This window comes from Thalassophryne amazonica, chromosome 2 (assembly GCF_902500255.1).
Source record: "Thalassophryne amazonica chromosome 2, fThaAma1.1, whole genome shotgun sequence".
Taxonomy (NCBI): domain Eukaryota; kingdom Metazoa; phylum Chordata; class Actinopteri; order Batrachoidiformes; family Batrachoididae; genus Thalassophryne; species Thalassophryne amazonica.
The window spans coordinates 24,868,564-24,881,622 of NC_047104.1; the positions used below are offsets into that span (position 1 = coordinate 24,868,564).

A 13,059-nucleotide genomic window follows, 5' to 3' on the forward strand; every position below is an offset into this window, starting at 1 on the left:
CTTAGACTGCCCACAATAAAAGGCCACTCTGAAAGGTGCAGTTTTATCACACAGCACAATGCCACAGATGTCGCAAGCTTTGAAGGAGCGTGCAATTGGCATGCTGACAGCAGGAATGTCAACCAGAACTGTTGCTCCTGTATTGAATGTTCATTTCTCTACCATAAGCCGTCTCCGAAGGCGTTTCAGAGAATTTGGCAGTACATCCAACCAGCCTCACAACCGCAGACCACGTGTAACCACACCAGCCCAGGACCTCCACATCCAGCATGTTCACCTCCAAGATCATCTGAGACCAGCCACTCGCACAGCTGCTGAAACAATCGGTTTGCATAACCAAAGAATTTCTGCACAAACTGTCAGAAACTGTCTCAGGGAAGCTCATCTGCATGCTCGTCGTCCTCATCGGGGTCTCGACCCGACTCCAGTTCGTTGTCGTAACCGATTTGAGTGGGCAAATGCTCACATTTGCTGCCGTTTGGCACGTTGGAGAGGTGTTCTCTTCACGGATGATGCGAAGGAGATGTGTTGCACTGCATGAGGCAAATGGTGGTCACATCAGATACTGACTGGTATCCCCCCCCAATAAAACAAAACTGCACCTTTCAGAGTGGCCTTTTATTGTGGGCAGTCTAAGGCACACCTGTGCACTAATCATGGTGTCTAATCAGCATCTTGGTATGGCACACCTGTGAGGTGGGATGGATTATCTCAGCAAAGGAGAAGTGCTCACTATCACAGATTTAGACTGGTTTGTGCACAGTATTTGAGGGAAATGGTGATATTGTGTATGTGGAAAAGTTTTAGATCGTTGAGTTAATCTCATACAAAATGGGAGCAAAACCAAAAGTGTTGCGTTTATATTTTTGTTGAGTATATATATATACACACACACATATATATATATATACACATATATACACACATATATATACACACACATATATATACACACACATATATATATATATACATATATACACACACATATATACACACACATATATACACACATATACATATATACATATGCGTGAGTGAGGGACGCAGCCGGCGCGGAGCGGCGGCACAGGAAAAACACCTCTGTTGGATTTTACAAATGGTTATCAACACGGAGGTGTTTTTCCTGTGGCGGAGCGTCGCAGCGGCTGCGAGCCGATGCGCGGACCCGTCCGCACGTCTTTCATTAAAAAAATCTCCTTTAACAGTGGAATATCCGGATAAAATGCTGAAACCGACTTCTTCTGAAACTTCTCTGTTCTCTCATGACGTCCTGGATCAATAGAGCCTGAAATGTGGAGGTTTTCAGCGTGAAACAGGCTGATGACGCCGCCTGAGAGCGCAGCGCGACGTCTCGCACCGTGGGAAGTCCTTAAAGCCACAGTGTCACCTCAAAATCTCTCATCAGCCGTTAAAATTTTCACTGCAAACCAGCTTAATTTTTCGAACCATGTCCACTTCGATGTGTCTCACAGGTTTAGAAAAAATTTTGATCAAACAAAGCGCCAGTCTCTCAGCAACTTCTCAGACAAAGGAATTCCGACGAGGGGCTGGACGACTCCTCCCACAAGGAGTGCTCACAGGCAAATGACGTCACCGACAGGCGTGGAAAAACTCACGCATGCGCACGAGGGTTCAAGCATGTCTGACGTAAAAACATATGAATGAAATCCATATAGTTTTTGAAAAAAATAAAAAGGACCTATACTTTATGGACAGACCTCGTATATATATAATATATACAACCCCTGGCAAAAATTATGGAATCACCGGCCTCGGAAGATGTTCATTCAGTTGTTTAATTTTGTAGAAAAAAAGCAGATCACAGACATGACACAAAACTAAAGTCATTTCAAATGGCAACTTTCTGGCTTTAAGAAACACTATAAGAAATCAAGAAAAAAAGATTGTGGCAGTCAGTAACGGTTACTTTTTTAGACCAAGCAGAGGAAAAAAATATGGAATCACTCAATTCTGAGGAAAAAATTATGGAATCAGCCTGTAAATTTTCATCCCCAAAACTAACACCTGCATCATATCAGATCTGCTCATTAGTCTGCATCTAAAAAGGAGTGATCACACCTTGGAGAGCTGTTGCACCAAGTGGACTGACATGAATCATGGCTCCAACACGAGAGATGTCAATTTAAACAAAGGAGAGGATTATCAAACTCTTAAAAGAGGGTAAATCATCACGCAATGTTGCAAAAGATGTTTGTTGTTCACAGTCAGCTGTGTCTAAACTCTGCACCAAATACAAACAACATGGGAAGGTTGTTAAAGGCAAACATACTGGTAGACCAATCAATCAATCAATCAATTTTTTTTTTATATAGCGCCAAATCACAACAAACAGTTGCCCCAAGGCGCTTTATATTGTAAGGCAAGGCCATACAATAATGATGTAAAACCCCAACGGTCAAAACGACCCCCTGTGAGCAAGCACTTGGCTACAGTGGGAAGGAAAAACTCCCTTTTAACAGGAAGAAACCTCCAGCAGAACCAGGCTCAGGGAGGGGCAGTCTTCTGCTGGGACTGGTTGGGGCTGAGGGAGAGAACCAGGAAAAAGACATGCTGTGGAGGGGAGCAGAGATCGATCACTAATGATTAAATGCAGAGTGGTGCATACAGAGCAAAAAGAGAAAGAAACAGTGCATCATGGGAACCCCCCAGCAGTCTACGTCTATAGCAGCATAACTAAGGGATGGTTCAGGGTCACCTGATCCAGCCCTAACTATAAGCTTTAGCAAAAGGAAAGTTTTAAGCCTAATCTTAAAAGTAGAGAGGGTGTCTGTCTCCCTGATCTGAATTGGGAGCTGGTTCCACAGGAGAGGAGCCTGAAAGCTGAAGGCTCTGCCTCCCATTCTACTCTTACAAACCCTAGGAACTACAAGTAAGCCTGCAGTCTGAGAGCGAAGCGCTCTATTGGGGTGATATGGTACTACGAGGTCCCTAAGATAAGATGGGACCTGATTATTCAAAACCTTATAAGTAAGAAGAAGAATTTTAAATTCTATTCTAGAATTAACAGGAAGCCAATGAAGAGAGGCCAATATGGGTGAGATATGCTCTCTCCTTCTAGTCCCCGTCAGCACTCTAGCTGCAGCATTTTGAATTAACTGAAGGCTTTTTAGGGAACTTTTAGGACAACCTGATAATAATGAATTACAATAGTCCAGCCTAGAGGAAATAAATGCATGAATTAGTTTTTCAGCATCACTCTGAGACAAGACCTTTCTGATTTTAGAGATATTGCGTAAATGCAAAAAAGCAGTCCTACATATTTGTTTAATATGCGCTTTGAATGACATATCCTGATCAAAAATGACTCCAAGATTTCTCACAGTATTACTAGAGGTCAGGGTAATGCCATCCACAGTAAGGATCTGGTTAGACACCATGTTTCTAAGATTTGTGGGGCCAAGTACAATAACTTCAGTTTTATCTGAGTTTAAAAGCAGGAAATTAGAGGTCATCCATGTCTTTATGTCTGTAAGACAATCCTGCAGTTTAGCTAATTGGTGTGTGTCGTCTGGCTTCATGGATAGATAAAGCTGGGTATCATCTGCGTAACAATGAAAATTTAAGCAATACCGTCTAATAATACTGCCTAAGGGAAGCATATATAAAGTGAATAAAATTGGTCCTAGCACAGAACCTTGTGGAACTCCATAATTAACTTTAGTCTGTGAAGAAGATTCCCCATTTACATGAACAAATTGTAATCTATTAGACAAATATGATTCAAACCACCGCAGCGCAGTGCCTTTAATACCTATGGTATGCTCTAATCTCTGTAATAAAATTTTATGGTCAACAGTATCAAAAGCAGCACTGAGGTCTAACAGAACAAGCACAGAGATGAGTCCACTGTCCGAGGCCATAAGAAGATCATTTGTAACCTTCACTAATGCTGTTTCTGTACTATGATGAATTCTAAAACCTGACTGAAACTCTTCAAATAGACCATTCCTCTGCAGATGATCAGTTAGCTGTTTTACAACTACCCTTTCAAGAATTTTTGAGAGAAAGGAAGGTTGGAGATTGGCCTATAATTAGCTAAGATAGCTGGGTCAAGTGATGGCTTTTTAAGTAATGGTTTAATTACTGCCACCTTAAAAGCCTGTGGTACATAGCCAACTAACAAAGATAGATTGATCATATTTAAGATCGAAGCATTAAATAATGGTAGGGCTTCCTTGAGCAGCCTGGTAGGAATGGGGTCTAATAAACATGTTGATGGTTTGGATGAAGTAACTAATGAAAATAACTCAGACAGAACAATCGGAGAGAAAGAGTCTAACCAAATACCGGCATCACTGAAAGCAGCCAAAGATAACGATACGTCTTTGGGATGGTTATGAGTAATTTTTTCTCTAATAGTTAAAATTTTGTTAGCAAAGAAAGTCATGAACTCATTACTAGTTAAAGTTAATGGAATACTCAGCTCAATAGAGCTCTGACTCTTTGTCAGCCTGGCTACAGTGCTGAAAAGAAACCTGGGGTTGTTCTTATTTTCTTCAATTAGTGATGAGTAGAAAGATGTCCTAGCTTTACGGAGGGCTTTTTTATAGAGCAACAGACTCTTTTTCCAGGCTAAGTGAAGATCTTCTAAATTAGTGAGACGCCATTTCCTCTCCAACTTACGGGTTATCTGCTTTAAGCTACGAGTTTGAGAGTTATACCATGGAGTCAGACACTTCTGATTTAAAGCTCTCTTTTTCAGAGGAGCTACAGCATCCAAAGCTGTCTTCAATGAGGATGTAAAACTATTGACGAGATACTCTATCTCCCTTACAGAGTTTAGGTAGCTACTCTGCACTGTGTTGTTATATGGCATTAGAGAACATAAAGAAGGAATCATATCCTTAAACCTAGTTACAGCGCTTTCTGAAAGACTTCTAGTGTAATGAAACTTATTCCCTACTGCTGGGTAGTCCATCAGAGTAAATGTAAATGTTATTAAAAAATGATCAGACAGAAGGGAGTTTTAAGGGAATACTGTTAAGTCTTCTATTTCCATACCATAAGTCAGAACAAGATCTAAGATATGATTAAAGTGGTGGGTGGACTCATTTACTTTTTGAGCAAAGCCAATAGAGTCTAATAATAGATTAAATGCAGTGTTGAGGCTGTCATTCTCAGCATCTGTGTGGATGTTAAAATCGCCCACTATAATTATCTTATCTGAGCTAAGCACTAAGTCAGACAAAAGGTCTGAAAATTCACAGAGAAACTCACAGTAACGACCAGGTGGACGATAGATAATAACAAATAAAACTGGTTTTTGGGACTTCCAATTTGGATGGACAAGACTAAGAGACAAGCTTTCAAATGAATTAAAGCTCTGTCTGGGTTTTTGATTAATTAATAAGCTGGAATGGAAGATTGCTGCTAATCCACCGCCCCGGCCCGTGCTACGAGCATTCTGACAGTTAGTGTGACTCGGGGGTGTTGACTCATTTAAACTAACATATTCATCCTGCTGTAACCAGGTTTCTGTTAGGCAGAATAAATCAATATGTTGATCAATTATTATATCATTTACCAACAGGGACTTAGAAGAGAGAGACCTAATGTTTAATAGACCACATTTAACTGTTTTAGTCTGTGGTGCAGTTGAAGGTGCTATATTATTTTTTCTTTTTGAATTTTTATGCTTAAATAGATTTTTGCTGGTTATTGGTAGTCTGGGAGCAGGCACCGTCTCTACGGGGATGGGGTAATGAGGGGATGGCAGGGGGAGAGAAGCTGCAGAGAGGTGTGTAAGACTACAACTCTGCTTCCTGGTCCCAACCCTGGATAGTCACGGTTTGGAGGATTTAAGAAAATTAGCCAGATTTCTAGAAATGAGAGCTGCTCCATCCAAAGTGGGATGGATGCCGTCTCTCCTAACAAGACCAGGTTTTCCCCAGAAGCTTTGCCAATTATCTATGAAGCCCACCTCATTTTTTGGACACCACTCAGACAGCCAGCAATTCAAGGAGAACATGCGGCTAAACATGTCACTCCCGGTCTGATTGGGGAGGGGCCCAGAGAAAACTACAGAGTCCGACATTGTTTTTGCAAAGTTACACACCGATTTAATGTTAATTTTAGTGACCTCCGATTGGCGTAACCGGGTGTCATTACTGCCGACGTGAATTACAATCTTACCAAATTTACGCTTAGCCTTAACCAGCAGTTTCAAATTTCCTTCAATGTCGCCTGCTCTGGCCCCCGGAAGACAATTGACTATGGTTGCTGGTGTCACTAACTTCACATTTCTCAAAACAGAGTCGCCAATAACCAGAGTTTGATCCTCGGCGGGTGTGTCGTCGAGTGGGGAAAAACGGTTAGAAATGTGAACGGGTTGGCGGTGTACACGGGGCTTCTGTTTAGGGCTACGCTTCCTCCTCACAGTCACCCAGTCAGCCTGCTTTCCCGGCTGCTCGGGATCTGCCAGGGGGGAACTAACGGCGGCTAAGCTACCTTGGTCCGCACCGACTACAGGGGCCTGGCTAGCTGTAGAATTTTCCACGGTGCGGAGCCGAGTCTCCAATTCGCCCAGCCTGGCCTCCAAAGCTACGAATAAGCTACACTTATTACAAGTACCATTACTGCTAAAGGAGGCCGAGGAATAACTAAACATTTCACACCCAGAGCAGAAAAGTGCGGGAGAGACAGGAGAAGCCGCCATGCTAAATCGGCTAAGAGCTAGTAGCTACGCTAAGCTAGCGGATTCCTAAAAACACGCAAAGTGAATAATGTGTAAATAATTTAGAGGTGATTCAGCAGAAGGAGTGCTTTAGTTAAGGCACGTAAAGATTACACTGGGAAACAAATCGTAATCTAGATAACTAGATCAATCTAACTGCGCAGATTAAACAGCTAACAGATACAGAAAAACACTGCTGTGCTCCGGAACAGGAAGTGATACAATACCGCAGTGAGAGCCAACCACCAGTAGCCAACCATCATATGTCTCAAAAATCGAAAAATGCACAACAAAACAAATGAGGAACGAATGGGAGGAAACTGGAGTCAACGTCTGTGACCGAGCTGTAAGAAACTGCCTAAAGGAAATGGGATTTACATACAGAAAAGCTAAACAAAAGCCATCATTAACACCTAAACAGAAAAAAACAAGGTTACAATGGGCTAAGGAAAAGCAATCGTGGACTGTGGATGACTGGATGAAAGTCATATTCAGTGATGAATCTCGAATCTGCATTGGGCAAGGTGATGATGCTGGAACTTTTGTTTGGTGCCGTTCCAATGAGATTTATAAAGATGACTGCCTGAAGAGAACATGTAAATTTCCACAGTCATTGATGATATGGGGCTGCATGTCAGGTAAAGGCACTGGGGAGATGGCTGTCATTACATCATCAATAAATGCACAAGTTTACGTTGATATTTTGGACAATTGAAAGGATGTTTGGGGATGATTAAATCATTTTTCAAGATGATAATGCATCTTGCCATAGAGCAAAAACTGTGAAAGCATTCCTTGCAAAAAGACACATAGGGTCAATGTCATGGCATAGGGTCAATGTCATGGCATAGGGTCAATGTCAACGAGCAGATCTGATTTGATGCAGGTGTTAGTTTGGGGGATGAAAATTTACAGGGTGATTCCATAATTTATTCCTCCGAATTGAGTGATTCCATATTTTTTTCCTCTGCCTGGTCTAAAAAAGTAACCGTTACTGTTACCGTTACCGTCACAATCTTTTCTTGATTTCTTATAGTGTTTCTTAAAGCCAGAAAGTTGCCATTTGAAATTACTTTAGTTTTGTGTCATGTCTGTGATCTGCTTTTTTTCTACAAAATTAAACAACTGAATGAACATCATCCGAGGCCAGTGATTCCATAATTTTTGCCAGGGGTTGTATATATCGTGCTGCGCTTTACTTGTGGAAAGGTTTTGTTAAAAGCTATTTACTAGCAATGTATTTTTTATTGTATTTCATACATTTGAGAACATTTTATTTAACTTATTACCAGGCAGCACTTTGCAATTATTTTATTTCCCTGTTTGTATAATGTTCCAATAAATTGTTGGTTTAAACAACAAGCAAAATATATATATGTGTGTGTACTGAACGTGTGGCTACTGTGTGAGTGCAAATGTCCAGCATGCTTCCAACCTGTCCTCGTTCCACTGCTTCAGTCTGCTCTGAGCGCTTGATGAATGACTCGTTGCTCCAACACTAAGCCTCTCCATGCTGCGATAGTGAGACTGCAGTCCTGGGCCTTGCTGACCAGATGCTGGTACACTGCTTTGGCCCGACAGACGATCCGGATTTAGCTTTCGGCGGAGCTGCTGAAGCTCCTCCTCGTACATCTGCCTCTGGCGCTCCAGAGCGGAGCGCTTTTCCTCTTCATGTTGCCTCTCCAGAGACTGCAGGACTGCTTGCATTGGATCTGACAGGACAAAAAACAAAACAAACAAAAAACAAAAAACAGCATTTTGGAAAGACTTTCATCGTAGACAAATGAGCACCTATGATTGGCCATCAATCCTCAACAGAACACCAGTATACTACAGGCTCCTTCCCCAAGCAAGGTCAGAAGCCGTTTACAGATGAGTTGGCTGAGTAGGGATGCACCGATCCACAATTTTTCACTTCCGATCTGATCCTGATACCTGAATTTGGATATCTGCCGATACTTTGCCGATTCGATACCAGAGCTCTGTTTGCTTTAATATCATTATTATTATTGTTTATTTTGTATGAGGATTTTCTTAAAAAGGAGACCTGAAAGTTCAGCTACAATTTGCCAGAAGCTGCATCTAAGATAAAAGCCTTGATATGATGTTTTGGTGAAAGAATTAAGTACTTTTATTTTTTATAGACTTTTATAGCCTTATTTTTATAGACTTACAGAGAAAAGACAGCACTCTCTGTCTGTCTGTCTCTCCTTCTCAATTTTCAATTATGGGAGACATATGTTTGCATTGTCAAAGCAAGTGTTAGAGTAAAAATGAAAAATGAAGTCCTCTGTCTTTCCCTGTCTGTCTCTATCTCTGCCTGTCTGTCTGTCTCCCTCTCTCTGTCTGTCTCCTTCTGTCTCTCTCACTCACTCTCTCTTTCTCTCTCCCTCTGTCTCTCTTTTTCTTTCTCTCTTGCTGTTTTCATGCTGTGCAAACTTTGAACTTTTTGGAACCACGAAGCCTTTCAACTATAAAGTAATGTATCATCAGCGATGCTCATGTGCAGGATTTTAATGGAGACTTTTTTCCCTTTCAGCGGACAGAATCTCTGTTTAGCTTCTCCTCCTCGGCTGCTTTTCATAGTGTTTGACAGCCTCGGGACAGTGAAGTGGCTAACTTTTTAGCACACATTTTCAGCAACAATTCAGTTCATTTTTCGGAAAATCCGTACTCGGCGAACAGACAATTTGAACCCGAGAGCCGGTGCAGAAACTTGCCGCTAACCACTCTCTCAAACAACCAAGTTTCAGCAAACCTTCCCTCCTCTTGCTCAGCAGCAAACAAGCAGAGAGCAAACAACAGCAGTTGAGAGGATTCACAGTTGCTCTTCTGGTTGTCACTGGTTGGATTGGTATTTTCCAATACGTGAATTAGGTTGGAATAGGAACCCAATATCAATCCGGGATCAGTCCCATCCCTAGGGCTGAGATAATGCAGATAAAGCATTTTGCCAAAAAACAGACAGGTCACAGGTCTACACAGCTACCTGCCAGACACTTAAAACCACTTATCTGTGCGCAGTCCCATCATGCTAATATTTGTCCCCTGCCAAATAATCAAGGGGAGCCAACGAAATGGACTGTGTGTGTCCATGCATGTATCTGTCCTAGATTTCCCTATTTGCTCCTGAGACATTACTTACCAATATCATATTGTAAATGGACACAAATGTGATGTCTACACATGACCTTGACCCAGATTCCCAAGGTCATCGAAGATAATGGCCGACAGACATCCACTATCTCACCCCAAAATACCATTTTTTTTCTCTCCAAATATCAATTCTACAGCTTATGTTTGTATTGAACACTGAAAGCATATCATGTAGCCAGACTCCCTTTAGTACACTACATTTGACTTTGAACCTTAGGGTCAATGACAAACATGCAAATGGATTTAAAAAAAAAAAATACAATTTTGGGGTATATTTTAGGCCAAATAACACAGGAAAGGGTAGTTTGTGTTTAGGAAGCTAAACACAGACACAAACAGCGCACAGAGGAACATTTTAACACCAACAGCTCCAAGAACATGTGGCAGGGGAGAAAAATTCTCATTGGATATAAAATCAGCAGAGCAGCCCCAAACTCCATGTACAGGTCACTTTGCTCGATTTGACCAGCAGAATGCAAAGAGCAATGGCAGCCAGATCTACCAAAGGAAGGCCACCGGATACAGCTCCATCAACACCAGGTCAAAGCTGCCTCGAACAGATTCAACATCAGGAAGGCAGCAGGGCCAGATGGGGTCTCTGGACGCATACTTAAGGCCTGTGCTGACCAGCTGGCAGGAGTGTTCACCACCATCTTCAACCTCTCACTGCTGCAGTGTGCTGTCCCTACATGCTTCAAGTCCACCACAACCATCCCAGCACCCAAGAAAAGCACGGTGAGCTGCCTGAATGACTACCGTCCAGTTGCACTTACACCAATAGTCACTAAATGTTTTGAGAGATTAGTTCTCTCACACATTAAAACTGCCATACCTACTGCTTTTGACCAGTTTGCATACCAGTCAAATAGATCCATTGACGATGCAGTTATAACAGCTCTGCACACTGCACTTTCACACTGCAATACATATCTCAGAATATTGCTTGTCGACTTCAGTTCGGCATTCAACACCATAATCCCACACAAACTGGCCATAACACTGAGAAATCTGGGACTTGGCAGCTCTCTGTGTACATGGGTACTGGACTTCCTCCAGAACAGGCCATAAAGGGTCAGGACGGGACCCCACACCTCATCCACTCTGACCCTCAGCACTGGAACACCACAGGGATGTGTTCTCAGCCCTTTCCTCTACTCTCTCTTCACTCATGACTGCTCACCCATTTACCCCACAAACACCATTGTTAAATTTGCTGATGACACAGCCATTGTAGGACTGATCCACAACAACAATGAGACAGCCTACAGACACAAGATCCAGCACTTGACACAGTGGTGTTACAATAATAACTTGAACTTGAACACTAAGAAAACCAAAGAAATCGTAAAAGACTTCCGGAAATCCAAACTGACTCAGCACTCTGAGCTGGACATCAATGGGAAGAGTGTGGAGAGGGTGGACTGTTTCAGGTACCTGGGAGTACAAATCACAGCTGATGTCACCTGGTCAGCGCACATCAGCCATCAGGTGGGGAAAGCCTGTCAGAGACTCTACTTCCCCAGGAAGCTGAAGCACTCCCAGATTCCCCAAAATCTGCTGGTCAGATTTTACAAGGACCACCGTCGAAAGCCTCCTGTCCTACTGCTGCACTGTGTGGTTTGCTAGCTGCACGGCAGAGGACAAAAAAAACTACAGCGGGTGGTGAAAACAGCAGAGAGGGTAATAGGGACCACACTGCCCCCTCTGTCTGAGATTTATGCTGGCAGGCTTCAGAAAAAAGCCAGCTCCATCTCCAAAGGCCACACACACCCTGGACACCAACTGTTCACCACCCTCCCTTCTAGAAGGAGGTACAGGGCACTAGGTGCACGCACCAACAGACTGCTAAATAGCTTTTACCCGCAAGTGGCCAAGTGTATAAATCGTTCTCCTTAATTGCACCCAATACATCGAGCATCTGGTGTGTGTGGTGTGTGTATATATGTTGTTTTTAGTTCTGCGTGGTTGGATGTGATATGTTGCTCTTTTTATGATATACTGTTTTTACGATGTGCTGAAGAGATGCTGCTAAAACAAAGATTCATCGTGTATACAATGACAAAGTTCTCTTCTATTTTCCACTCATTTTTTCATTGTCTCCCACCATGAAATAGGGACAATGCTGAAATGGATTCCACATGTCCAGCTGTGCTTATTTGTTTAATTTGCCACCAAGCCGTATAGGCATAATAGGCAGGGGACCTCAGCCGAGTATTGGCTTGTTTATTCTGCTGTGCTGGAAAAGTATCACTAGATATGGCATGGCAGCATGCTTTGACACTGTCACTATACAGTTAAAATCATAAATATGCACAAGCTGAAAACCTCTATGAAGATGATGGGCATATAAGATTACCCCTCCCTTCAGACCATCTACAAAGGTTCTGTAATTAAGATGGCATAGAGGATTTGAATGACCCGTCACACATTCTGTTCTCTGTGTACAACCTGCTACCTTCAAGTAACAATACAGAGCAAGCACTGTTAAATTAATCATCTAGGATCTCCTTCCTTGACAGTTTAGCATTTGCACTTATTTGCACACTGACTTTTAATGTAACTATTTTATAGTGTTGTGAATTTTATGATTTGTGGACATTCATGCTGGATTACAGTCGCAAATTGAGTAAAATTCAATTTGCGACTGTAACTGAGCATTATTCCCCAAGTGCACAGCCACGATATCAAAGGAGTGGCTTCAGGACAACTCTCTGAATGTCCTTGAGTGGCCCAGTCAGAGTCCAGACCTGAATCCGACTGAACATCTCTGGAAAGATCTGAAAATGGCTGAGCATCGACACTCCCCATCCAACCTGATGGAGACTGAGTAGTGCTGCAAAGAGGAATAGGCAAAACGTCCCACAGATAGGTGTGCCAAGCTTGTAGCATCATAATCAAGAAGGCCTGAGGCTGTAATTGCTGCCTAAGGTGCATCAACAAAGTATTGAGCAAAGGGTGTGAATACTTATGTACATGTGACTTTTTTTAGTTATTTTTAATAAATTCACATAAAATGGCTCCATTTTGGAATAAGGCTGTAACATAAAAATTTGCAAAAATTTCCAAAAATCTTTTTTTGTGTTGTCATTATGGGGTTTTTGAGTAGAATTTTGAGAGAATAAATTAATTTACCCCATTTTGGAATAAGACTGTAACATAAAATGTGAAGTAAAGTACTTTCCGGATGCACTGTTAAGCCTCTGTGG

General features: G+C 42.1%; 1 protein-coding gene across 1 annotated transcript in view; it reads right to left on the bottom strand.

Moving 5' to 3' along the window:
• LOC117503402 (kinesin-like protein KIF13B) overlaps positions 1-13,059 on the bottom strand; it is a 126,599-nt gene that overhangs the window by 36,361 nt on the left and 77,179 nt on the right. Inside the window, exon 17 of the mRNA XM_034162619.1 lies at positions 8,097-8,409. Within this exon, the coding sequence (XP_034018510.1) occupies positions 8,097-8,409 (313 nt within the window). The remainder of the gene's footprint in view (positions 1-8,096; positions 8,410-13,059) is intronic.